The following is a 26,811-nucleotide window of genomic DNA, read 5'->3' as shown; positions in this document are numbered from 1 at the left end:
TGCATGCACAGTTTTAAGGCAGCTTTAATTGCCTTTTTGGTAACTTCATGCCTTAATTGACCACGACATTGCTTGCACGTAGTTTATTTTGCGCTTTGATTAGAATTGATACAGGCTACAGTTGGCCAATCAGAGCAGACTGCGCTTGTCAGAAGGAGGAACTTTGTAGAAAACAAAGCATTTGAGAGAGACGGGGCATAGAGGAACTACAATAATGTACAGTATTTGAAAAATAATGTGTTTTTTGAACATTAAATCATGTCAACATATTCTGTTACACCAAATACACAAAATAATGATCTTTAAAAAAGCATCATATGACCCCTTTAATATATAAACATAACATTTTTCTAAAATATATACATGCATGTGTATTTGTATTTATATATACATAATAAATATACACAGTACACACTCATATATTATGTTAACAAAAACTTTTATTTTGGATGCGATTAATCGCGATTAATCGTTTGACAGCACTTTAAATACATCTATTAAAATTGCAAATGAGGATTTTGGTGGCACAATCCCAGCCAATTTGTTGTTTAATTTGCAGTTGTTTTGTACTAATGTGATATCACAATTTGTAGCACTACCCCAGTACAGTAATGGTGCAAAAACCAATAGGTGACAGAATGGCTGCGTCCAAAATCGGATTTTCTTTAAGTAGGTTAAGTACTTTGCAACCATTTAAAAAGTATGTTCTCTATGAATGTGTTTATTATGAATGTAATCTAGATGTACTACATTTGTCGTGTTGTCATTATAATGTGACCTACCATTCATATCTCGCCTCCTGTGGCCTCATGGGATAGTGCAGTGTCCACTGGGCACTTCAGAATCTCGCAGGAAGTAGAAGGTCAGCTGGGTACTTTCTGCCTACTGTTTTATGAATACTGTGATATCGGACATATATCGTACTACTCTTTTCACATAGTATGGATAGTAGTATAGTATAGTAGGGACCCATGTTTTTTCGGATGCAGCCAATATGCCATCACTTGTTGTGTTAAAAGTAAATTCAAATCTGATTTCCTTTTTAAAAGTTGGCTAAATGTTAAGGGGTTTTATTTAAATGAAAAGTATTTGGAATGTAATTCCCAACTTTGGGTTGAAAGTAAGGCTTTCTACAGAGCCAGTAATGGCTAGCACAATGTCATTTTAATGAATCTCTGTGCTTTTACAATCTTAGTTTGCCTCTGGCTCTGATTTTGAATCAAATATTTGCAAATATTTGAAAGGCTATATCATGTCTGAGCAGTCTGGATTTACATTAATCCTAAGTAATATGCAGCACTTGCTTGTCCTGGTAGAGCAAGTAAACTGATCAGAATAGATTTCATATGTTTTCTTCTGCCTTCTCTTAGGTTGAGCCTAACACTAAGCTCTTCCCTGCTGTTTTTATTCAACCCACAAGTCCCAACCTCTTCCAGTTTGAGTTTCCAAAAATCCCAGTAAGTCCGTACTATTAATGTTTTCAAGTTCCTCCATTTCACACATTATAATTCACTGACATGGTCTGCATCAATCCTCACACAGGATGCAATGCCCCTGTCTTCAGCCATCTTTAAGAGTTTACAAAGAAACCCAGAGCCCCAGTGTCCTCCTCGGCTGGATGTGCAGACAATCGTGTCTGTGTTGTGGAGCAGAATGCCCAACACCTTCCTGTCGGTGGAGACGGCCCGTGTGAGTGAGAGGCATGGCTGGGTGGTGCAGTGTCTGGAGCCCCTGCAGATGATGGCTGTTCATATCCCAGAGGAGAACAGGTGATGCATTACTCATATACTGTTTTCCACATGCAATGGCTGGCAACTTTGTATTCCAGGGAATGTGACCTTTCATTGAAATAAAACCCCTTAAGTGCTCATTTGGCTCCAATGCCAGCTGGCTTGAATGAAGATCTTAACCTATTTCCTGATTGCCACACCATAGGTGTATTGACATCATGGAACTATCAGAAATTGAAGATCTACGGCAGTTCCACTATCACACTTTAAAGCTCATCTGTGCCCTTTGTGCATTGGGAAACACCCGCGTTGCTCACGCGCTCTGTAGCCATCTTGACCAATCGCAGCTCCTGTACACTATTGATAACCAGTACCTGTCTGGTCAACTGCGTGAAGGCTTTTACGATGTCCTCATCAGCATTCACCTGGAGACTGGCAAAGAGGCCCATCTCATGATGAACAATGAGTTTATAATCCCAGTAACGGATGAGACAAGGAGCATCCGCCTCTTCCCTGACGACTCTAAGCGTCACTCTCTTCCTGGCGTAGGCTTGAGCACTTCACTTACCCCTCGCCTCAACTTCACCCCTCCATGTTTCATTATCCCCAAGCGCGATCAGCCTCTCTTCAGCCCTCAAATCCCTCTGGGTATCCTGAAGGAGAAAGCCATCAGTATGCTTACGGAAGCCGTGCAGGGCGGAGGCGCCCACATTCGAGATCCTGTGGGCGGAAGCGTTGAGTATCAGTTTGTGCCAATTCTCAAGCTGATTGGCACCCTGCTGATAATGGGGGCGTTGACCAGCGAGGAGGTGAGGACCATCCTGCTTCTCATTGACCCCAGTGTGTTTGGGGACGGTAAGGAGGAGGAGGAGCAAATGGCAGTGGCGGAACAGGGAGCGGAGAAAGAGGAGGCCGCCAGTAATGAAGAGAAGGCTGTGGAGGCAGGGGAGGAGGAGAGTAAAGAGGCCAAGCAGTCCCCCAAAGGTCTTCTAGAGAAAAGCTTGCCTGAATCAGTCAAACGGCAGGTGAGTAACTTGTTATCTTGTTCATTATCATCTGTTGTTTGCATTCATATTACTTTACAATTAAGGTCCATATTGTGGTTAAGATTTTAATCTGAAAAAAAGTTGTTTACAAGCTCTTGTATGCTTGCTCTTGACTTGCTATTTTTTAACTTTAGACAGAAAAGTAATTATTTTATTACAACCCGAATTCCGGAAATGTTGGGATGTTTTTTAAATTTTAATAAAATGAAAACTTTATACACTATAGAACATAGAAATCATAACAAATGTTTAAACAGAGAAATTGTAAAATTTTACCATTTATCACGCTCATTTAAAATTTGATGCCTGCTACAGGTCTCAAGAAAGTTGGCACAGGGGCAACAAAGGGCTGAAAAAGCAAGACATTTTGAAAAGATTTAGCTGGGAAACATCTAGCAACTAATTAGGTTAATTAACATCAGGTCTGTAACATGATTAGCTATAAAAGGGATATCTTAGAGAGGCAGAGTCTCTCAGAAGTAAAGATGGGTAGAAGCTCTCGAATCTGTGAAAGAGTGCGTAAAAAGATTGTGGAATACTTTAAAAACAACGTTCCTCAACATCAAATTGCAAAGGCTTTGCAAATCTCATCATCTACAGTGCATAACATCATCAAAAGATTCAGAGAAACTGGAGAAATCTCTGTGCGTAAGGGACAAGGCCGAAGACCTTTGTTGGATGCCCATGGTCTTTGGGCCCTCAGACGACACTGCATCACTCATCGGCATGATTTTGTCATTGACATTACTAAATGGGCCCAGGAATACTTCCAGAAACCACTGTCGGTAAACACAATCAACTAAACTAACCAACTAAAGCTCTATCATGCAAAAAGGAAGCCATATGTGAACATGGTCCAGAAGCGCTGTCGTGTCCTGTGGGCCAAGGCTCATTTAAAATGGACTGTTTCAAAGTGGAAAAGTGTTCTGTGGTCAGACGAGTCCAAATTTGACATTCTTGTTGGAAATCACGGACGCTGTGTCCTCCGGGCTAAAGAGGAGGGAGACCTTCCAGCATGTCATCAGCATTCAGTTCAAAAGCCAGCATCTCTGATGGTATGGGGGTGCATAAATGCATACGGTATGTGCAGCTTGCATGTTTTGGAAGGCACTATGAATGCTGAAAGGTATATAAAGGTTTTAGAGCAACATATGCTCCCCTCCAGACGACGTCTATTTCAGCAGGACAATGCAAAACCACATACTGCAGCTAGTGCAACAGCATGACTTCGTAGTAGTTCGGGTGCTGAATTGGCCTGCCTGCAGTCCAGATCTTTCACCAATAGAGAACATTTGGCGCATCATTAAACTAAAAATACATCAAAGATGACCACGAACTCTTCAGCAGCTGGAAACCTATATCAGGCAAGAATGGGATCAAATTCCAACACCAAAACTCCAGAAACTTATAACCTCGATGACCATACGTCTTCAAACTGTTTTGAAAAAAAGAGGAGATGCTACACCATGGTAAACATGCCCCCGTCCCAACTATTTTGAGACCTGTAGCAGGCATCAAATTTGAAATGAGCTCATTTTGTGCATAAAATTGTAAAATTTCTCAGTTTAAACATTTGTTATGTTATCTATGTTCTATTGTGAATAAAATATTGGCTCATGTGATTTGAAAGTCTTTTAGTTTTCATTTTATTCAAATTTAAAAAACGTCCCAACATTTCTGGAATTCGTGTTGTATTATGTAATTATTTATCTCATCAATGACTATCAATGACAAGTTTTTTTCAAAGTAAGAAATAAAAAGTATGACTGTCGTAATTACCATAATTACTAGACGACCTGAACCCAAATGTACTGCCAAGAGCTGTTCACATACTCAGTCTTGGAATCATGCATTTCTATGGCAACACTATTAACACCAAAATGAATCTGTATAATCAAATAATCAATAGACAAAATGTTATGTTTCATTAATAAACTTTTAAAATTCATTTAACTTATTTAGCAGAAGATTAGACATTAGTTATCCAGCTCTACGCTATCTACTTTCATATTAACTTTGCCATTATTAAGACATTAACAGTAGTCATTTATTGGGCTAATTAAATAGAAATAGAAATAACATTTTACTGCAGAATCTGCTTCTGTACAAGTTCTACAAGGATGTGAACACTTTTTACAAGTCAGAATCTCGTTGTTACAGTAATTTCATGATAATGGATTAAATTTACCTCATAACTTCACCCAGAATTAGCCTTTATTTGGACATTCACAGTGTTTAAGTGCAGTGAATATTATAAATAAAGGGTTTATGATCCAAAATAATGATTAATAAGCCAGTTGTCTTATCAAAATATTGGCTAAATTTGTTTGTTCCAGTCAGTTAAATGCACTTGCATGAGATCTTCACATGATTCTTGTGCATTTAACCACAGCAAGTGAGCATGAATAAATATATGAACTATAAAAGCTTTTCCTGGAAGTTTTTATTTCCAAACAGTTTTTCGGCCTTTAACCTCCACTGTACCTCTAAAATAACTTTACCGAGATATATGCTTTCAAATGAAGTGGGTTCTTACTAGAGATTTTGTGTAATTGTTTGTTTGTTGTGCAGATGTGTGAGCTGCTGCACTATTTCTGTGACTGTGAGCTGAAGCAGCGCATTGAGGCTATAGTGGCCTTCTCAGATGATTTTGTGTCCAAGCTGCAGTTCAATCAGAAGTTCCGCTACAATGAGTTGATGCAAGCCCTCAACATGTCAGCTGCTGTCACTGCCAAGAAGACAAGAGAGTTCCGCTCACCTCCCCAAGAGCAGGTAAGCCTTCTTCATAGACCCACATAAAGCTTTATTCTTCATAGATCTCAGAATGTCCAGAGAAGACCTTTAATGACACTTGAACGAAAGACACGAAAGAACGAAAGAACACCTTAAATGAAAGACGCCAGACCATCTCCGTTGTCTTCAGCACATGCAGATCATAATGTGTTCACTTTTCCTGTTGTATAATTCCAAATATCTATGGTTTTATTATACAAAATTAACACATTTTGTTGACAGAGGAATGCTCCACCTGCTGTCGCCATGTTACTACTAATTTCTGAATGCAAACTACATTCTTGTGAATTGGAATGAGAAAACAAACACCTTGGCATCACAACAGATTTTCAGCTTTTAACTGAAGATGTACAGCAGGTCTACCAATAAACCAGTGCCAAGGTCTTGACTTATTGTCTTTTGATTTGTGCTTAGCACAGCTCCAAGCCTGAGTCAGAATGGACTTTTCCCAGAATTATTCATGTGCACTTTTTTTTAATTACACTTCTGTTTCAGTAATTTTAAAAAATGCATCTTTTGCTCCCACTCCATTATTTTTCGAGCCAAATAGTCTGGCGTCTTAGGACTGCTTGGCAGAACTGTTCACCCTGTTTTAAATGCACACCACATCTATTTACTGAGAAAACCCCTTGTAGTTTAGCTTATGTGGGCATCGTAAGCTCATGTCGGAAATAAACTGGTCTGTCACTGTAACCAGGACAACAGAAAGGTTTCTTACAGGTACAGCTGATTTCCATTAGAATGTTACATAACTTCGGTTAAAGGTTATGAAATCTATATTTCATGATCCATCATATTTAAAAAAAGATTTTATATTACTTCTCAGTTTTGGTTGTGGTGAAGTGATGTTTTTTTCCTGAAGCCGCATTTAATTTTTTATTTCAGATAAACATGTTGTTGAACTTCAGTGCTGGTGATGATTGCACCTGCCCTGAGGAGCTGCAAGAGGAGCTTCAAAGCTTCCATGATGACCTGCGACTACATTGCGGTATATATTTATCCATTATTTCCATTGTTTAATGACATCCTCACCCTATCACTCTCCAAGTAACTGTACTCTGTTTTGAAAAAAAAAAATCAATTTCAAATTCTACTTCATATACTCTTGTGACCTTCTTTCAGTTTCTTTCAGTATTAATTATACTTTGTTCAATTCAAGTTTAAATTACAAATCTACAGCCTGTTCTACCACAATTCAAATTCAGGGGTTTTAAAGGCATTAATTCAATTCTGAATGGTGCACAACCCTGATGTCATGTAATGTCATTTGCAGCACAAATAATCAGATGCAGATAAAGTTTTCATCTATGATGATAAAGATAAAGTTTTCATCTTTGTGTATATACACAGGCATCCCTATGGAAGAGGAAGAGGAGGAACAGGACACATCTCTTAAAGGCCGCCTAATGTCCCTGGTATATATGATTAAAGGTCGTCCCCAAAAGACTGAGGAAAAACCAACAGAGCAAGAACAGGCTGCTCCAAGTAAGGCTTGTCAAAAATACATTCTTCAAACGTTTTTTTATTTCTTAGTGTTTCATTATGCCCTTTGTTCTGCTTTATCTGGTCACAAAGACTGTCTCCTGAGGGCCAGAACAATCCAAACTAAGCTATGCAAACATTTCTAAAGTAAAAATACTTCTAGGCAACTTATCAAGCAAAACATACATTATTTAACTTGTACTTAATGTGTTTAAAGCTTAGCTGCACTCCCAAAGAAGTAGATCAAAATTAGTACTAAAATATTATTAAAAAATAGGCTATAAATCATGTCCTAATTGTTAGTATTAAATAGAGGTATTTCCAAGAGGCAAGGAGGGCTGTGCCTTGTCAAAAACCATTTACATTAGACCAAAAAAAACAAAAACAAAATTCAACTGCAGAGACAGGTCTTTCTTTTACCCATATACTATTGATATTAATTTATATATTTTAAATATCTAAATAATAATAAAATTCAGTAAATAATAAACAACTTATGATCAGAAACATTATTTCTACTGTGTGTTTGTTTTATAAACCCTCCGAAATAAAAAGAAAGTCAGTACTGAGCTCCAAATCAGGAAAGAAGGGTATTAAGATGGCAAGGATATTAGCATAGACTTAAATCATGTTACCAGCCATGGGTAGACAGGTACATATTAAAATGGATGTAATTTGCAGATGTTGGATAAAAAGCGCCAGTGCTGCACTCTCTCTAGATGAGAGAAGTATGTGATTAGAGCAGCTATTCTAAGAACAGCACACAGGGGCAATTTGTGAATAGAAAATATTAATAGATGGAACGACATACACTAATGGTCCTAACACATGACTAGAGCAGAGGTCTGTAATCTCTTCTTCATGATGGGCCATTTTTAATTTAATATTAGTAATCACTGTTCCATATCACCAGTGTTGCCAAGTCCACGGTTTTCCTGTGGAACTGGGCTACTTTAATACTGTTGCGGCGGGTTGTTTTTCATGTCTGCAGGTTAAAGCGACCCCAATAACATGATATTTATCCCCTGGAGTGCAAATTTTACCGGGGGAACCGTGCCAAAAAACATGTATTTTACCCCCCGGATCGCGATTTTTACCGGGGGACCCCCCTTGAAATGCAATTGGGCTAATTTTGGGCTAGTTTTGAGTAGCAACCCTGCATATCACCCTTATTCATTTATTAATATGAATATACTTTATGCAATATAATACAATACCAGTTCACCAGTTACAGCATTAATCCGTATTCAGTGCTTCATATTGCAAAGAAAAAAATCTAATTTAAAATTATTAAGGGGAAAATAAACCAAAATATGCAGAATCCTAAACAATGCAAATAACTCTCTTTTGATTTTTGTCTCCTCCAGCCAACCTGAAGGAGCTGATATCTCAGACTATGGTCACCTGGGCTCAGGAGTGCAAGATCCAAGACTCGGCACTGGTCCGCAGCATGTTCAGCCTTTTGAGAAGGCAGTATGATGGCATCGGTGAGCTGCTCAGGGCCTTGAGGAAGAGCTACACCATCAGTGCCAAGTCTGTAGGAGACGCGATCAACCTGCTGGCCTCCTTGGGCCAGATCCGTTCACTACTTAGTGTCCGCATGGGGGAAGAGGAGGGCCAGCTCATGATCGACGGCCTGGGGTAAAATTTTATGTTCCAACATACTAGGGATATAAATTTATCTGTACAATACGATTATTGTTGTTGGTCAATATTTATTTGTGCATCATAATTTCTCCTATTTAGATTGCTCACTTACACACTCACTTACAGTTTTATTTTACATTTATTTAGACAAAATAGTAAAGAATTTTAATATCAACCATCGTCTTATCACATCAGCCAGATTTTTAATATCAAAGCATCCCTTCATTGTACAGCTACATCCTATAAAGTGTTTGTCTTATTCTTGCACTCAGGGACATCATGAACAACAAAGTGTTTTACCAGCATCCAAATCTTATGCGTGTTCTTGGCATGCATGAGACAGTAATGGAGGTCATGGTCAATGTGCTGGGAGGAGGCAAGGATAAGGTACTTTTTTGAGACATATTGCCACAAAAGGTGCTTTTTCTGGTGTGGGATGCTCTGATTATGTTCAGTTTATGTAATCTGTTATATCCTGACAGTGTGACTTCAGTTGTGATGCACATTCTTCTGTCCGTTTTATCAAATGATAAAGAAAAAGACATCATCACAAGTTGCTTTTGTTTCTCTTGTTGGTCACTTTGGATAAGCATCTGCTAAATGCATAAATGTAAATGTATAGATAATACTGTTTATGATCATAAAAAGAACCCATGACTCAGTGGACACTTGTGCGTCCAGGCCAGGCCAAACCCCTTTCAGCCAAGCCTTCTTAAACTAAACATGATATCAAGAGGGATAACACACAGTACATGGGAAGATACAGTATCTACGGTGCCTCGTGTCTAACAGCTTAATACCTCCTTATGCATTAGGGGTGGCAATAGGGCGAAAGCTAAGACAAGAACAGAAGGAATGGGTCGCTTCTCATGCCAGTCCTTTTTGGGGTTTGTCGGGTGTCTGGGATGTGAATTAATACCACTGACTATGCCAGATATGACATTGCCACAGTGTCTCTCATTTCTGCTTGGCAGCCTCATTAAAGAGGCCTCACGCAAAGGGACGTGGGTTCCAGACATTAAGGGTGACCATATTCCTTGCTCAGACGAAGTACAAAACATATTTGCTTGTATTCACCACACGTCTCATATTTCGGTCTGGTTTAGCTGTCTGGGGGGGTTCTTTCGATATCTAGAGTATGTTACATTACACACTTTTAGTCACCGTGTGAGGACACGCATGCGGAAAAGATGAAAGATTAATTTGAAGTGTGAAGGAAACGATCTCCGTCTGTGCAGAGGTGAAATGAATGCTGTTTTTAACTCTCAGGAGATTGCCTTCCCCAAGATGGTGGCCAGCTGTTGTCGCTTCCTGTGCTACTTCTGTCGCATCAGCCGTCAGAACCAGAAGGCTATGTTTGACCACCTGAGCTACCTCCTGGAGAACAGCAGTGTGGGACTGGGTAATCACACACACACACACACACACACACACACACACACACACACACACAGTTCTTCAGGGATGCAGGTCAGGCAGGGCTGAATCACAGTGTCTGTGTTGCCATGTCCACTTATTAAAGTGACTGTGGGCAGGTTGTTTTTTTCATAGTCCTTTTGGGCTTATTTTACAACCAGTCACGTATTTGAGCTTGCAAATGCTAGCTGTGGGCACAAAATGAGATATGCCACACACACACTGCAAAGGACAGCAACTCAAAGGGGAGTGGCAAATGTTGTGTTACATTCCCCATACAAATTGAGTAGTTACACCCTTGTGTTTGGTCTCCGGAGCACAATAAAGGTCTCTAATAGCAGTTATGAAATATCCCCACCTGCTGTTTGCACTCTTGTGACACCACACTCTTGTGAATTATTATTAATTGCTGTAGTTTGTTTGTCCTTACCTCATATTTTTATCCTTTCCCAGCCTCTCACCCATTCCAATAATTCAGTGTTCAAAAGCACACATTTTGCTTTCCCCAGAGGCATGCATTTATGCATGAGAGATTTAGGATTTTTCATTCAAAAGTTTGGGATCGATAAAATATTTGTAATTTTATATGCTCACAGAGGCTGCATTTTTTAATACGAATGTACAGTAAAACAGTAATATTGTAAACATTTTGCTAAAGTTGAAAATGGCTTTTTTCCCCTATTTTAATATAGTTTAAAATGAAATGTATTCCTGAGATTGCAAAGCTGAATTTTCAAGCAGTTATTACTCCATTCACATGCTCCTTCAGAAATCATTCTAATATGCAGATTTGCTGTTCAAGTAAAAAAAAAAATAATAGAAATCTTTTATGACATTGTAAATGTCACTCTAAATCAATTTAATACATCCTTTCTTTAAAAAAATCCATTAATCTTCCTTATCCTTAATCCATAAACACTTCCCAAAACTGTTGGTTGTATTGGTCAGGAAAGTCATTTAATTCAGGCTTGTTGCATAAAACCAGATTGCTTGTTTTTTGAGAGAGATCTGGCAACCCTGCACAGTGCGCTGTTTTGACTGTGAATAATAGCTTGTGCAGCCGAGAGCACCTGACTCTGCAGGAGTTGTTTCCTATAACAGCACATTAATGAGCAGCTGAGAGCCCACTCACCCCTTTATAGGCCTTATCACCCCTAGATCAATGACAGGACTGATCAGATCAGATGAAAATGTACATCCACAGATGTACAATTTTATGTTAATATTTCTTCATGTTGCATGGATAGTGTTATGCAGCTACAGTGTTAGTTATTACATTTTTTATTAATACTAGCTCAATGATTGGTATTTGTAAAGCAGCAGAACTAGGTTGTAATCAGAAATCCATCCAAATATGCCAAAATGTATGGTTGTAAACAATAATTAATAGAAATTATATACATACAGTGAAAAAGATTATAACTCTTTATAATTCCTAAGCTGAAAATTACTATTTATATATGTTTATAGCATAGCATATTATAATAACATGGAAAAGAGGTTGGGGAACCTAGCTGGAAAAAAAGGAAAGACTGCCATCTGTTGGTGATTTTGTCTTATTCAAAATCTTCTATCCCTAATGGCCATATGGAAATGATCTTGTTTTCCTATTTCTCTAGCATGCCCAGCCATGAGAGGCTCCACACCTTTAGATGTGGCTGCTTCTTCTGTGATGGACAACAACAGTTTAGCTCTGGCACTCGAGGAACCTGATCTTGAGAAGGTAAAAAAAAAAAACAGTTTAGACACACAAAATAAATTTTGATGGAATATTTACCATTGAGGTAGAAAAGCTTTGGCAGTCACTGAGTTTTTAGTAGAGCATCATCGGATTAAAAAACAACGTGAATCAAGCTATTGTAATTGATGAATTGTGTTACACTGCCAAATAAAGATACTGGCTGAATGGTTGCCAAATAAATTTGGCTAAGCCAATCTTTAGTGTCATTAGTTTCATTTTGGATTCTGTCCATGTGTGTTTTCAGGTGGTGACATATCTGGCAGGCTGTGGCTTACAGAACTGCCCGATGCTCATTGCCAGGGGATACCCAGACATTGGCTGGAACCCAATAGAAGGAGAACGCTATTTATCCTTCCTACGGTTTGCTGTCTTTGTCAATGGTTAGTCCATTTTACCACAAAGATGAGTTTTCATTGTTTTGTGTCTTGGAAAAGGATTTGTATCATTATGTACACATTACGTTTTTAATGGTGTGTGTGCATGTGTGTGTCTTCTGGTCATTTCAGGTGAAAGTGTTGAAGAGAACGCTAATGTAGTGGTGAAGCTTTTGATCAGGCGTCCGGAGTGCTTTGGACCTGCTCTCAGAGGAGAGGGAGGGCAAGGTTTACTCGCTGCTATGAAGGAAGCCATCAAGATCTCAGAAGATCCTGCTTTAGACCTGCCTAACTTACCCGAGGGGGCTGCACCCATGTAAGACTGTTGAATTGTTCCCTCAAATCTACATTATTTGCCATTTTATATTAGGTGTTGAAGATATCCTACCACCCCACGCTTTGACCTCAGGAATGAGCAAGCATGACTTAAAATAAGCATGTTCACTCTTTGTTTTGACAGTGTTGGAGAGGATGAAGAGGAGGAGGAGGTCGCCCACATGGGCAACTCTATTATGTCTTTCTACTCAGCCCTTATTGATCTTCTGGGCCGCTGTGCACCTGAGATGCATGTGAGTGCTCATTTCTGCCACATTTTATTGATTTACCAAGCTAGGGGCAAAACCCACAGTTTCCTTCACTATAGTGCTGTTACACTGTACATGGCTTCACTTTAATATTATACCGATGCTGTTTTGCAGCTTATAAACAAAGGCAAAGGTGAAGCACTGCGTATCCGTGCTATCCTCCGTTCCTTAGTTCCCACTAAAGATTTGGTGGGAATTATCAGTATTCCACTCAAAATGCCGGTCGTCAATAAAGGTTTGTACATGTCACTAGATGCCTTTGAAAGGGTCTGAAGACATAATCTCTGAAACTCATTATGTGCCTAAGATTGATTGACGCTATTACTCTTTCAATGTCATCTTCATCCCTACGTGTCTCATTATCTGTGCTACTTGTTCCGCAGTCATTATAATCCTAATGTCTTTTTGTTTTAACTCTCTCGTTGCTTAGATGGCACTGTGACGGAGCCAGATATGAATGCCAGCTTCTGTCCGGAGCACAAGGCACCCATGGTGCTTTTCCTGGACCGTGTCTATGGTATTGACGACCAGAGCTTCTTGATGCACCTACTGGAGGTGGGCTTCCTGCCAGACCTGCGAGCATCAGCCTCCCTGGACTCGGTAAGGGTGCTTCGCAGTGCAAAAAAAAGAGAAAAGTCGCAGACATAAATTTATCATGCTTTGTGTGAAAAAGCCTAAGAGGTTCATGTGATGCCAACCATTTAATATGGTGATTCAGCAGAGGCAAAAAGTGGATAGTGTTTGAATATTGAAAAGAAGCCATTTAATTTAGCTACAAATTAAGAGTGTATTTTGTGGTTTTGTATTATTACATTTATTTTATTTTTTTTAATTAAATGTTGTATTATTTATTTATTCACATTTAATCAATGTAAACATTCAACTCATTTACATGATCATTTGTTTTTCATGTTATTTTTGCATCCATCAGGAGGTGCTCAGGACCACAGAGACAGCCCTGGCCATGAACCGCTACATTGGATCCGCAGTGCTTCCTCTGTTGACCCGCTGTGCTTACCTGTTCGCTCACACTGAGCACTATGCAACGCTCGTTGACTCTACGCTGCATACCATCTATCGCCTCTCAAAGGGCCGATCACTCACCAAGGCCCAGAGAGATGCTATTGATGAATGTCTACTGGCCATCTGCATGTAAGAACCTCTTGAAAACCTTTAGCGGAGTGGCTGGGATGGTTTCCACAGCTCAGGGAAATTAAAATGGCATTTTCATACTATAGACTACCATATTATTTCTTAATTAGAATTTATTGGAATGTAGGTTAGGTATCATCTGATGTTATTTATACTTTCTTTAGGAATCTGAGGCCATCAATGCTACAGCAACTTGTACGTCGTCTCGTGTTTGATGTTCCACAGCTTACAGAGTACTGTAAGATGCCCATTAAGGTGAGTTTAGTAAACAGTAAATATAAGTACGCTACTATTCAATAGTTTGGGTTGGTAAGATTTTTGTATATTTTTGTAAGAAGACATTTTTGTTCACCAAGGCTGCATTTATTTGAAGAAAAATACTGTAAAACTGAAATATTATTACAATTTGAAATAACTGTTTTCTAATTTAATGTCCTGTGATAGCAAAGTCTTCAGAAATCCAAAAAGTCTGAAACTGAAAGTCGTCAGTGCCACTTTTTTTCAGAAATAATTATATCCTTATTTAATACTCAAGCAACATTTTCTTTTTTATTATTATTATTTTTATATTATTTATCAATGTTTAAAAACATTTGTGCTTCTTTATTTCTTTGTGGAAACCCTGATACAGTTTTCCAGGATTCTTTGATGAATAGAAAGTTCAAAAGAACAGCATTTATTTCAAATAGATATGTTTTGAAACATTTACATTCACTTTTGCTCAATTTAATGCGTCCTTGCTAAATAAAAGAAATAATTGATTTCAAAAACCAAAAATATACTGACCCCAAATGGAAGTGTACATTTCCTCCTTATTACTCTTTGGTTACATTATTCATTTTAATAAGGCCTCTAGACGAAAATTCACTAAACAGCTGGGCAGTAAAATGGTGCATAGTCATTGTCATTGTTTTTAATGCAACATGACATATTTCTGTGTAAATTACTATGGAAATTCGAACTTGTTCACCAAACTCAGCACTATTTTCTTGGTGCAATTATTGTGGTGCTTTTAACGATATTAAAAAGATGTTTGCCTACATTTTCTGTTGATCATGGAGAAGAGTATTGTGATTAAGCAAATCCAAACACAAGATGTATTTAATGTGATTCGCTTTCAGGATTAATCTTGTGAGTCTGTTTTCACCGTTACCTATGATTTGCAAAAATTCCTTTTATGAAACAGGCGCTAAAACGACGCAGACAGCTTGTGCAAATGCACGGCAATAACAGGGCACACTTCATCCTTTGTGAAAAGTACGTCTCACAGCAAGGTCACATGCCTCATAGTTGTAACTTCTGTCATGTGTTTTGACAGCTTTACACACCCTGCACACACACAGAGCATCTGGATTACACATTACCTGATGCAACTGTCACTATTAGTCACCACAGATCCTCCCACCCATGATCCTTTGATAGGCAGGTGTGAGCAGGTTGTAATCTTCTCAAAGTTTCAGCACCTTGTCTCTCTGCTGGCAGCTGTCTCACCCTATCATAACCACCCTACCATAGGACAGGGTTATCAGAAGAGGGCTTGGCAGAAGAACACACACCTTTAAATTATGTTTCAGACATGTGAACCAAAAAAAAAAGCCAAATCCAAGTATAAAATCAATTATTATTCTAGATAATGAGGGATATTTTAACTTAATCTGTCTGAATAGTATAATTTAAAGTATTCTGAATGTTGACAGTGTAATCCACATTTCTGTTTACCCTTGCAGCTGTTGACCAATCACTATGAGCAGAACTGGAAGTACTACTGTCTGCCAACAGGCCTGGGCAGCTATGGAATGGCATCAGAGGAGGAACTCCACCTCACCAAGAAACTCTTCTGGGGACTTTTTGATGCTCTTTCTCAAAAGGTACAAACATGCTTTCGTATAAATCTGGGCTGTCAGTTAAGCAAACAATGTATTCAAATGAATTTCTTTTTATGGCAATAAATAAAACTGGTTACTCTGGTTCACTCAAAAATGTAATTTTTTGTCTTTGTTTACTCACCCTCATGCCATTTCAAACCTGTATGACTTTCTTTCTTCTGTGGAACATAAAAGAAGATCTTTTTAGACATTGCTCTTTTTTCGTGCATACATCAATGGTCACCAAATTTGTTTGGTTACCAACAATTTTCAAAATATCTTCTGTTGTGTTCCACAGAAAAAAGGAAGTCATACAGGTTTAGAACGACACAAAGGGTCGACAGAGATTAAATGTGTAAATTTCAATATTTGCTGCAAAATGCCCACAAATTAGGATCATTCAAAAACTATATTATTAAATGATATTGTCGTGACACAAAAATAAATTGAATAGACTAGGTGCAGTTCTGTGGTCATAGCATCTGGTCTTACTTACTTTCAGTGTTTTATGTTTTTAAGTTGCTGTGTAAATGTATTTAAAAAAAAAAGCTTTTGAGAATGGTAGGAAAATCCCTTACTATAGTAATAATGTTTGATTAATAGTGAATGATTCATTCTGTTTATTAATAATCCAATTATTTTTATATAATTAACTTTATTTTTATTTAAATGAAAAATATATAACTAATACTATAATTAAATAATTAAAACACCAAACTGAAAGCACCACTATAAAATGTAAAATTATTTCATTTATTTTGTTAGTCCAGAAAGATTTGATAAAACTTTGCTCATTGACTCCATTGTCTGTTTTACAGAAATTTGACGCAGAGCTTTTCAAAATGGCCATGCCATGTCTGAGTGCCATAGCTGGTGCCATACCACCTGATTATGTTGACTCCAGCTCAGGTTCCGCATTAGTTAAGCAGGTCTCTGTGGATGCACAAGGCAACTTTGACCCCCAGCCTATTAACACTGCAAAGTAAGTACCATTGAAACACTGGCCACTGAAACTGCATGTAGAAATCCTTTCATTTGACCCTTCAGTGGACTTCACGATATACTGTTTGTCTTTCAGCATCTCGCTGCCTGAAAAACTAGATTACGTTGCAAGCAAGTTTGCTGAGCATTCCCATGAGAAATGGTTCTCTGAGAAGGTTGGACATTGTTAAAACTCATCCCATTAATCTTGATCTATTCTTCTGTTGAATTAGACAAAGCATGACTGCTTGTTTTATCTTGTATGGTGATAGATCGCTCTCGGCTGGACTGCGGGAGATAAAGTACATGACAAAGCTAAAACTCATCCACTTCTGAAACCGTACAAAGCACTGAGTGAAAAGGTACACATAAAAAGCAAATTACATTCTTCCATATTGATTTTTGTCTCTAACACAAATGCTAGTTTCAAAGGATGAATTTTAATCTAATTAAATTTGTCGCTTTGCATAGGAAAGGGAGACTTACCGCTATCCTGTGAAAGAGACTCTAAAGAGCATGCTGGCAATGGGATGGAACATTGAGAGGACCAAAGAAGGAGAGGCCATGTTCCAGCAAAAGGAAACAGAAAAGCAGCGCAAGATATCAGAGTCCTCTCAGGTAATTATAGACTGCAGGAGAGCGTTTATTTCTTTGTAGTGTCTGTCAACAAATCAAAGCATTTAGCACATTGTGTTGCCTCTTCTCTACTTTACAGAGTGAGTTTACTCCAGCCCCACAAGATTTGGAAAATGTTATTCTATCAAGAGAACTACAGGCAAGTGTGAATCGAATTGTTACGAATAATTAATATTTCATTTATTGTCTATTAAACCTGTATTTGTATTTAAATCATTTCAACAGACAATGGTTGAAACAGTTGCAGAAAATTACCACAACATTTGGGCAAAGAAGAAGAAAAAGGAACTTGACAGTAAAGGTGAAGTTTTTCTCCTGGAAAAAGTCTGTTTGGCTCAATCCTGTCAATGCTGTCCCAGATGCATTGACTCATTGTGTGTTGTCATCGAAAGGAGGAGGAAGTCATCCATTGTTGGTACCGTACGACACGCTGACGGCAAAGGAAAAGTACAGAGATCGAGAGAAGGCCCAGGAACTCTTTAAATTCCTGCAGGTCAATGGATACGCCATCAGCAGGTCAGTATATTCTCAAATCTGTCTTATATAATTAGAAAAAGACAGTACCGTTCAAATGTTCAGGGTCTGTGAGATTTTTAAAGACATTAATACTTTTATTCAGCAAGGATGGATGTTTTTATTTATAAGGTTAGAAAAGATTTCTATTTCTGTTCTTTTCTGTTCATCAAAAAAAATGTTTCCTGGTTTTTTACAAAAATATTAAGCAGCACAATTGTCTTCATTAACACTAATTCAGCATTTTAGAATCATTTCTGAAGGATCATGTGACATTGAATACTGGAGTAATGGCTGCTAAAAATGCAGCTTTGACAGCACAGGAATAAATCACATTTTAAAACATATTAGAATAGAAAAAATGATTTTAAATTATAATAAAATTTCAGAATATTACTTTCTTACTGTATTGTAGCATTTGGACCAATCAGACACACAATTGTTCATTAGATTTAACAAATCAATTATTCATTAGATTAACAAATAATCACAGACCCCTCACCCAATAAACATACTGGGTGCCAGGATGTCTGTGAAGGACACCAGGCCCCTTGTTACCATGGCAACCAGGACACCTCAGCCAGACCAGATGAACTTTACGACCTAAAAGTATGTAGAGAGAATCCCCCTACTCAATTCTCTCTAAAACAGACACATACTGCTATAGGAAACGACTTCTTTCATTAATTCATAGACGGATTTTTCTTTGACCTTCCTATCACATATCCTCAGGTCATTGTGTATATTATTACTGTTCTTGTATATTGTCTTTTGTATTGTATACTGTTTTATGCATGCTTATGATAGAACCACTCGTTCTTGTAACCTTACCTATGCCATGTTTAGTATCTATGAATTCTTCTTTAGATGATCTAATTGAGAGTGTATATTACATGTTGATGCCTATGTAACATATTGGTGTCCTAAGAATCTTTAGTAGTTTTTGCATCAACACCCAGTCAAATTACATTTGCAAATTACTATGTTCAGAGACAAAGAGTCGTAAACTTTCCCTCCGAAAATGCAAGTCACCGTTGGCTCTTTGACTCCCTAGAGGTGTGATCTCTATAGGAGATAAATCTCTCACATCAGTGACCCACCTTGTCAGTCTGCGGTTCTGTGAGAAGATAAGGATGTGAGCTAGAAGTCTTCTGTACCTTAAGTTTGAGCCAGGCTTCAGCCTTGACTTTCCATTCATCCAAGATCCTAGGATCTCAGCTGATGTCTCTCTTAGTTCTCTCATCACCTTCATCTGGGAGAAAACTCTCCCAATCACCACCGAGCCAGAATAACATCTTTTGGAGTTCATCACCCTTCAAGCCAGGAAGAACTTGAAGAACTCCCAACACCACCAAACCTTTAAACCATCAAAACTTTCATCCAAGACTGCATCCGGACACTCGTTCAATGACCAAGGCAATGCAAGTATCGTACATATAACTAAACGAAACAGAGGTTTAGTATAAGCGGTAGACCCCGTTGTAAAACGGCACTGATGGTTCTTAACTCGGGTGGTTCTGACTCATTTTCCATAACTGCATTCTCTGGTTTCTCTAATGGCTTCATTCATCCACTTTAGCTCCCCTTTTGTATGTACACGTGAGTGTATGTATGTATGTATGTATGTTTGTTTGTTTGTTAGACTAAGTTTAGTTAATAAAACTCTTGTGCACAAATTACATGAGTTTCTGATTCTGCCTTGCAAATTAATGTTCCTTTACGATTTTGATGCTTGGTACATGCTCTAATGCATTAATACTGTATGAAAGTATTTTCTGTGGCCATGAAAATATCCTTTCCTAGAGTTGATATGAACTTACACTGAATGTTCGCTGGTCGAACAGATTAGTTGATGGCAATTTAATTCTGCTACAGTTACTACTGGCAGCTGATATAAATAATTGTAATTAATCATAATTATTTATATACATTTGTCTTTTGAGCTGATTTGCTACAGTATTTTTAAACAAATAAATGCAGATTTGAGTGAGCATAAGAGACTTCTTTCTTTAAAATGTATACAAAACATGGTATTTTCTACCAAATAATCCAAATAAAACTTTTGTAAACAGGGATAAGAGGAATTCATATAATAATAATAATAATAATAGTGCCTCAGTGTTTGTACCGTGTGTAATATTTTGAATTTGATTTTCAGTAAATTATTGCTACTTTTGTATAATAAACCATTTTGGAACTGTGTTGATTTCCAGTCTGGGTCTTCAAACAAATGCCTGAACCACTATATTACAGGATGTTTGCAACAGTTTGTGATCTCTCTGATGTTTTTTTTTTCCTGTGCATATGCAGAGGTCTGAAGGACATGGAGCAGGATTCCTCATCTATGGAAAAGAGGATTGCCTATAAGTTCCTCAAGAGGCTCTTGAATTATGTAGATTCTGCACAGGAGTTTATCGCCCATCTTGGTGAGAAAAAAATGATGGATTGATAGAAAATTTTATATGTTAACATATCAAGTTGATCAGTTGTTTTCTCTGCATAACTTTTACAGAGGCTATGGCTACCAGTGGGAAGACAGAAAAATCTCCCCATGATCAAGAGATCAAGTTTTTTGCTAAGGTAGCATTCAGTTTTCAAGCAAGCACTCTCTTACCATACGCAGAACAGTCTTGAAACTTAATATTTCACAGACGTTTTTAAAAAGTTTTTCTCTTGATCGCTTACAACGTAGGTTCTGCTGCCCCTCATAGACCAGTACTTCAAAAATCACTGCTTGTACTTTCTGTCATCACCCAACATCAGCCTGAGCAGCAGTGGCTACGCATCCAACAAAGAGAAGGAGATGATCACCAGGTGCTGCTGTTACTATAAAGCCAAATTCTGTTATAAGACAATATAAATCCATATCATTTAAATGCACATTATATACAGTAAGTGCATCCTGAAAAAGTAGAATAATAGTTAATTAGTTAAATTTCAACATATTTATCCAGGATATGTCAGAATTCCTATTCCTTCAGTGTATATACTTACAGTATATACTGAAGTGCAGACTTCTCAACTTTTCGTAAAGTGGCACTTACATTTTAAAGGAGCCACCGAACTTGAAGTTCTCTGACATTTTTTGCATATTCTCTGCATATTCGGATGCAAGGATTGTTTTATGTACAGTCATGCTAACTTGAATCATTCTTCCTTAGTCTATTCTGTAAGCTGGCAGCCCTTGTCAGACATAGAATATCACTCTTTGGTAAGACATCTCAAGAGTATTCAAATGCTTTTCATAACTGAGCTTCATTTTGCCTGGTGAACCTCATTCTACAGCTTTAAGACTCTCTGTTCTTTTAGGAAGCGACTCCACCACCATGGTCAGCTGCTTGCACATCCTGTCACGCTCACTGGACTTCAGGTAGTGAGCAAAATCTCAGTGCAACTTGAATCACTGACCAGCCAACGGTGGTAAATGTTTCAGTCGTTTTGAACTGATTCCATTATGACACATAGGACTGTGATGAAGTCTGGCTCAGAGCTGGTGAAGGCTGGTGTCAGGACGTTCTTCGAGAATGCAGCAGAAGACCTGGAGAAGACTCTGGAGAACTTAAAGCTGGGGAAGTTGGGTCAGTCACGCACCCAGATGAAGGGCGTTACCCAGATCATCAATTACACCTCAGTGGCCCTGCTGCCCATCCTGACGGTTCTCTTTCAGCATATCACCCAATACCAGTTCGGAGCAGAGCTGCTGTGTGAGTCAGCTGTTCTTTGACCTACAGTATGATGTTCGTTTTCATGAGTCAATTTTTAAAATATCTCATAATGAGCAACTCGTATAATAAAGACTTAGTTCCTTAATAAAATGAAAACTTAAAACTTTTTTTCATAATGACTTAACATCTCATAATAATGACAAATTAAGTTATTGTTAAGAGAAAGTCTTGCATTATTATGAGATACTAAGTCATAATTATCCCTCAATATCTAATAATTATGGGGAAGTTTCTCATTATTATGATACAGGTATGCTGAGTCATTATTATGAGAAACATTCTCAATTTAATGAGATGCTAAGTGATAATTATAAGAAAGTTTTTCATTATGTTGACTTCCAGAATTATATTTATTACTGAACTGCCATGGAAATGGGATAAACAGGAAACGGAGAAACTTTAATTAAAAAGTTTGTGTAAGCACACCTTTTGCAAGAGTTACTTTTAATTGATTTTTATCCAGATTATCTCATAATTTGGCAATGGAGTTGCATTTCTTTCTTTTTTTTCAAATATTGTCTTAATGTAAGGAACTGGAATCATTAGAAGGAATTGAATTTCCATTCTTACATCAATATGCCACATTTTGCTGTAAAATAATTGTATTCTTGAAAATAATTGTACTTGTATGTGTTTCAGTGGATGACATTCAGCTGTCCTGCTACCGCATCCTGACCAGCCTCTATTCTTTGGGCACTGGCAAGAATATCTATGTGGAAAAGTACAATAAACTTTATTTCTGAGGGGACATTTTTCATTCTCTATCCGTTTCTTCATGAAACTAAGATGACTATGTTGGGTTTTTACAGACAGCTTCCCGTGCTGGGTGAATGTTTATCTACTCTGGTTGGAGCCATGCCTGTTGCCTTTCTGGAATCCCACCTAAATATGCACAACCCCCAATCTGTCTTCAACACCAAGACACCAAGAGAACGTGCTAGTGAGTATATTTGGCAGGATCGGAGACTATATGTGACCCTGGACCACAAAACCAGTCTTAAGTCGAAAAAATGTTTTCTTTTATGCCAAAAATCATTAGGACATTAAGTAAAGATCATGTTCCATGAAGATATTTTGTAAATTTCCTACTGTAAATATATCAAAACTTAATTTTTGATTAGTAATATGCATTGCTAAGAACTTGATTTGGACAACTTTAAAGGCCATTTTCTCAATATTTAGATTTTTTTTGCACCCTCAGATTCCAGATTTTCAAATAGTTGTATCTCGGCCAAATATTGTCCTATCCTAACAAACCATTCATCAATGGAAAGCTTACTTATTCAGTAATTTATTTATTATTTGATGTATAAATCTCAACTTCAAAAAATTGACCCTTATGACTGTTTTTTTTTTTGGTCCAGGCCAGGGTCATATATAATGAAAATATGGTTCATTTGCAGTCAATCCTAATAGGCAGATCGATCTTTTGGTGACAGTGGCATTTCTTTTTCTAAAGAAAAAACATAATTTGTTAAATTTGCGGCCTTACTATTTAACAATTTTACAGTTTTGAGCATGCCAGACACTGTGGATGAGATGTGTCCTGAGATGCCCAATCTGGACGGCCTGATGAAGGACATAGGTGACATTTCTGAATCCGGCGCACGCTACACAGAGATGCCACAGGTCATCGAGGTCATCTTTCCCATGTTGTGTAACTACCTGTCTTACTGGTGGTCAAAAGGCCCAGAAAACTCCCCAGCTGATGCCAATTGCTGCACAACTGTCACATCTGAGCATCTTAGCCTTATCCTGGGCAATATCCTCAAGATTCTCAATAACAACCTTGGCATTGATAACGCCCCTTGGATGAAAAGACTTGCAGGTGAGGGTGAACCTGAACTGGTAGTGAATTGATTAACATGCTTTGATACAGGATGATTGCAATGCCTTCTCAAATATCTGTAAACTCTCCTCTATGTAGTGTACACCCAGCCTATCATTAGCAAGGCTAGCCCAGATCTTCTTAGAATGCACTTCCTGCCGACGCTGGAGAAACTGAAGAAGAAGACAGTGAAGGTAGTGGCTGAGGAAGAGCTGCTGAGGGCTGAAAGCAGGGCAGACACTCAGGAAGCTGAACTACAGATTCTGGATGAGTTTGCTGTTCTCTGCAGGGATCTGTATGCCTTCTATCCAATGCTCATTCGTTATGTGGACAACAACAGGTATTTATACCATGACCTGAGAGGGAGCTGCTAAACAATTTTGATGCCCACTGCAAAACAACTCAGGCCACTACACCTGAAACATTTAATAAGTTTAACTGCTGCTAAAAAGTGGTGCTAAAGTTACAATCTACAGAGATAAGCTAATTTCACTTTTGTTAATAAGTTAATTTGACTTTTGACTAGATCCAAATGGCTGAAGCAACCAGATTCAGATTCAGCAGAACTTTTCAAAATGGTGTCAGAGATTTTCATCCTTTGGTGTAAATCTCACGTAAGTTCTCTGTATGGCATCAACAAATATTTTCAAGAACTTGCAATTATTTCAAGATTTCCAGAGCTGGTTTCTGCTCTTTGTTTATAGAACTTTAAAAGGGAAGAGCAAAATTTTGTGGTGCAAAATGAAATTAACAACCTGGCGTTCCTCACTGGAGACAGCAAGACGAAGATGTCAAAAGTAAGTGTGATATAAAGTAATTGCCAGCTATAAGTAATTGGACACAAAAGCTCTGAGCTAATAATGTAGTGAGGCCAAATATCCTCTGGGGACATGTGTTCATGAAAACCATTATAAGCGATTTGTTTTATGTGTAATATATTGCTTTGTGAAACCAGTCTGGAGGTCAGGACCAAGAGAGAAGAGGAAAAAAGAGAAGGGGAGAGTTGTACTCCATCCAGACTTCCCTTATCGTAGCAGCTCACAAGAAGATGTTGCCCATTGGTCTGAACATGTGCACTCCTGGAGACCAGGAGCTCATTTCCCTTGCCAAGATCCGTTATAGTCTGGTGAGTGTATTTCTTGTTGTCTTAATTAGGCTTTATTGGAGATCTGTAACAAACCTCTAACAATTTCTTCATTTAACAGAAAGACACCGATGATGAGGTTAAGGATTACCTGAGGAAGAACCTCCATCTTCAGGAGAAGGTCTGGAGAAGCAAATTGCAATCTAACATACATGATTAGATGCTGAAATGTTGACATTGGCTTATTGGTGTTTCTTGTCCCATCACAGTCAGCAGATCCAGCAGTGCAGTGGCAGCTGAACCTCTACAAAGATATTGTGGTGAAGAATGAGGGACCTCCAGACCCAGAGCAAAACGTGGAGAGAGTTCAGGCCATCTCCGCTGCTGTCTACCACCTTGATCAGGTATAATAGGCATAAAAATTTAATTCAACTTTGCTATGTAATCTCATTCCTCATCTACCTACACTGTGTCAGCAACCTTATTTATTGGTTAACAGCAAGTAGACTTATACATTTAAATTTATCACTCTAGGAAATAAAACATTTATTTCAATTAAACATTACATATATTTTACTCTCAGGTTGAGCTGCCGCTGAGGAACAAGAAGATGGTGTTTCAAAAGCTGCTGTCAAAGCAAAGAAAGCGTGCCGTGGTGGCCTGTTTCCGCATGGCGCCACTCTACAACTTACCAAGGTATGTCCTTGGAAGCTTTAAATTAAAATTACAACTGCAATATTCATTCACAGCATTCAGCTTTAAAACATACTGACTCAATAGGTACTTCTGAAAGTTTCCTTGATAGCTATTCCTTCCTTCCAAATGCATCTGAATGCATTCTGTACTCCCTCTAGTGTCATCCTGTTTACATGTGCTGCAAAGTGTTTTAATTGGTGTTTTTCCATGCTCCTTTCTTCCTCCTCCTAAAACCTGTCCCTTTCTGTTGTCTCCATAACACACTTCAGATACAAAAATAATAATTACTTCCTGAATGGCTATCGGTACGTTTGGCTGGAAAAGGTGTACCATACCTCCAGCTTTGACCGTCTGTTCTCCATGCTAACGGTAATGTGAGACTAAGAGAACTCATGATCCCAACTTCCTCCTCCTCTTCCATTCTCCAAGCTAAGGGCTGAGCACAAGCATACAGTTAGCGCCGCCACTCTGAATGGTCACCTTCAGTTTCTGCCGGGTCTCTTCGCTTTATGTAGCATCGGGAAGTTTCAGGGTGGGTTGAAGGTTCTTGACCTCATGATCATTTAAATGGTAGCTTTCATGGACTTCCTCATAAGGTGACCAGTCAGATGAGGCCATGGACTGTACATCTTCCTCTCACACCACAGAATGCACCTCCTTCCTTCATCTTCCTCTTAACCTCCCTCTCCCCCCCACTCTTCAGGCATCGCTCAATTAACCTCTTCCTCAGTGGCTATCAGAGACTTTGGATAGAGACAGAGGAGTACTCCTTTGAGGAGAAGCTAGTGCAGGACCTGGCAGTAAGTACCGGGCTGGCATCAGTGCTGCCCCGTGTGCTGTGTGTGCCTGCTGGTGCCTTCTTGGCGGCCGAAAGCTCTGCGGCCAGCACCGTGCCCGCTAAGGTGCGGGAGCACGTCTCTGCCCGCCTCATGTACTCATCCTGGCCTGTGTTCAGCTCTGCTGGTTACGTGACACACTACCGACCGAGGCACAGCAGCCAAGGCATGCATGAGTTTCGGCTGAGCCTCAGTTCCCGCCATCTCACTAGAAAAGCAGTCCGTTTCAGCGCAGACGTGGTAAGAGGAGCGGACGTTCCCCGCGACGCTCTGCTATGTTCTTTGGGTGTCGTCTTTCTTTCGTAAGTCACGTTTGTTGTGAGAGTCGGTGGCATGTTCACCTCATTTAGAGATCATGTGTCAACTGAAGTTCAGTCTGCTGTGTAAATTAGGGCGACCATACGTGCCATTTTTCCTGGACGCGTCCTGGCCAGGATTTCTATATTGCCTAAAATATCTAGGTTTTGGCTTTGTTTGCGTGTGCAGACCGATCGGTGTATGACATCAAAGTACCATACAGACGGTTCCTTATGCTTTCAAAACGCTCTCAAGGTACTTTGATGTCAAACACTGATCGGTCTGACCCACGCTGCTTTTAAGTCAAACACACCTAATATGTAATTGCATCGCATTGATCGTAGATCCCACCTTCTCACACACACCATGATTGGTCCATCATGTA

General features: G+C 38.7%; 1 protein-coding gene across 6 annotated transcripts in view; it reads left to right on the top strand.

Moving 5' to 3' along the window:
• The window catches only part of ryr3 (ryanodine receptor 3), a 90,881-nt gene that overhangs the window by 48,941 nt on the left and 15,129 nt on the right, over positions 1-26,811 (top strand). For 3 of the 6 annotated variants that reach the window (XM_058757102.1, XM_058757104.1, XM_058757100.1), the window contains 42 exons: positions 1,371-1,457; positions 1,543-1,769; positions 1,936-2,755; positions 5,348-5,548; positions 6,455-6,557; positions 6,920-7,054; positions 8,419-8,692; positions 8,971-9,085; positions 9,968-10,100; positions 11,734-11,837; positions 12,100-12,235; positions 12,362-12,545; positions 12,690-12,798; positions 12,928-13,048; positions 13,244-13,413; positions 13,745-13,965; positions 14,130-14,220; positions 15,693-15,833; positions 16,649-16,812; positions 16,909-16,987; positions 17,084-17,173; positions 17,283-17,429; positions 17,527-17,586; positions 17,673-17,748; positions 17,840-17,963; positions 20,271-20,386; positions 20,473-20,540; positions 20,653-20,774; positions 21,122-21,171; positions 21,270-21,330; positions 21,426-21,664; positions 22,325-22,406; positions 22,495-22,625; positions 23,196-23,513; positions 23,613-23,853; positions 24,040-24,127; positions 24,218-24,310; positions 24,469-24,639; positions 24,719-24,778; positions 24,867-25,001; positions 25,181-25,293; positions 25,997-26,093. In XM_058757102.1, the coding sequence (XP_058613085.1) occupies positions 1,371-1,457; positions 1,543-1,769; positions 1,936-2,755; positions 5,348-5,548; positions 6,455-6,557; positions 6,920-7,054; positions 8,419-8,692; positions 8,971-9,085; positions 9,968-10,100; positions 11,734-11,837; positions 12,100-12,235; positions 12,362-12,545; positions 12,690-12,798; positions 12,928-13,048; positions 13,244-13,413; positions 13,745-13,965; positions 14,130-14,220; positions 15,693-15,833; positions 16,649-16,812; positions 16,909-16,987; positions 17,084-17,173; positions 17,283-17,429; positions 17,527-17,586; positions 17,673-17,748; positions 17,840-17,963; positions 20,271-20,386; positions 20,473-20,540; positions 20,653-20,774; positions 21,122-21,171; positions 21,270-21,330; positions 21,426-21,664; positions 22,325-22,406; positions 22,495-22,625; positions 23,196-23,513; positions 23,613-23,853; positions 24,040-24,127; positions 24,218-24,310; positions 24,469-24,639; positions 24,719-24,778; positions 24,867-25,001; positions 25,181-25,293; positions 25,997-26,093 (6,297 nt within the window). Of the gene's footprint in view, positions 1-1,370; positions 1,458-1,542; positions 1,770-1,935; positions 2,756-5,347; positions 5,549-6,454; positions 6,558-6,919; positions 7,055-8,418; positions 8,693-8,970; positions 9,086-9,967; positions 10,101-11,733; positions 11,838-12,099; positions 12,236-12,361; positions 12,546-12,689; positions 12,799-12,927; positions 13,049-13,243; positions 13,414-13,744; positions 13,966-14,129; positions 14,221-15,692; positions 15,834-16,648; positions 16,813-16,908; positions 16,988-17,083; positions 17,174-17,282; positions 17,430-17,526; positions 17,587-17,672; positions 17,749-17,839; positions 17,964-20,270; positions 20,387-20,472; positions 20,541-20,652; positions 20,775-21,121; positions 21,172-21,269; positions 21,331-21,425; positions 21,665-22,324; positions 22,407-22,494; positions 22,626-23,195; positions 23,514-23,612; positions 23,854-24,039; positions 24,128-24,217; positions 24,311-24,468; positions 24,640-24,718; positions 24,779-24,866; positions 25,002-25,180; positions 25,294-25,562; positions 25,663-25,996; positions 26,094-26,811 lie in introns of all 6 variants that reach the window. The other 3 variants (XM_058757103.1, XM_058757101.1, XM_058757099.1) reach the window with 1 other exon arrangement.

The sequence above is a fragment of the Onychostoma macrolepis genome, chromosome 20, assembly GCF_012432095.1.
Source record: "Onychostoma macrolepis isolate SWU-2019 chromosome 20, ASM1243209v1, whole genome shotgun sequence".
Lineage (NCBI taxonomy): Eukaryota > Metazoa > Chordata > Actinopteri > Cypriniformes > Cyprinidae > Onychostoma > Onychostoma macrolepis.
This window is presented reverse-complemented; position numbering and strand designations above follow the sequence as displayed.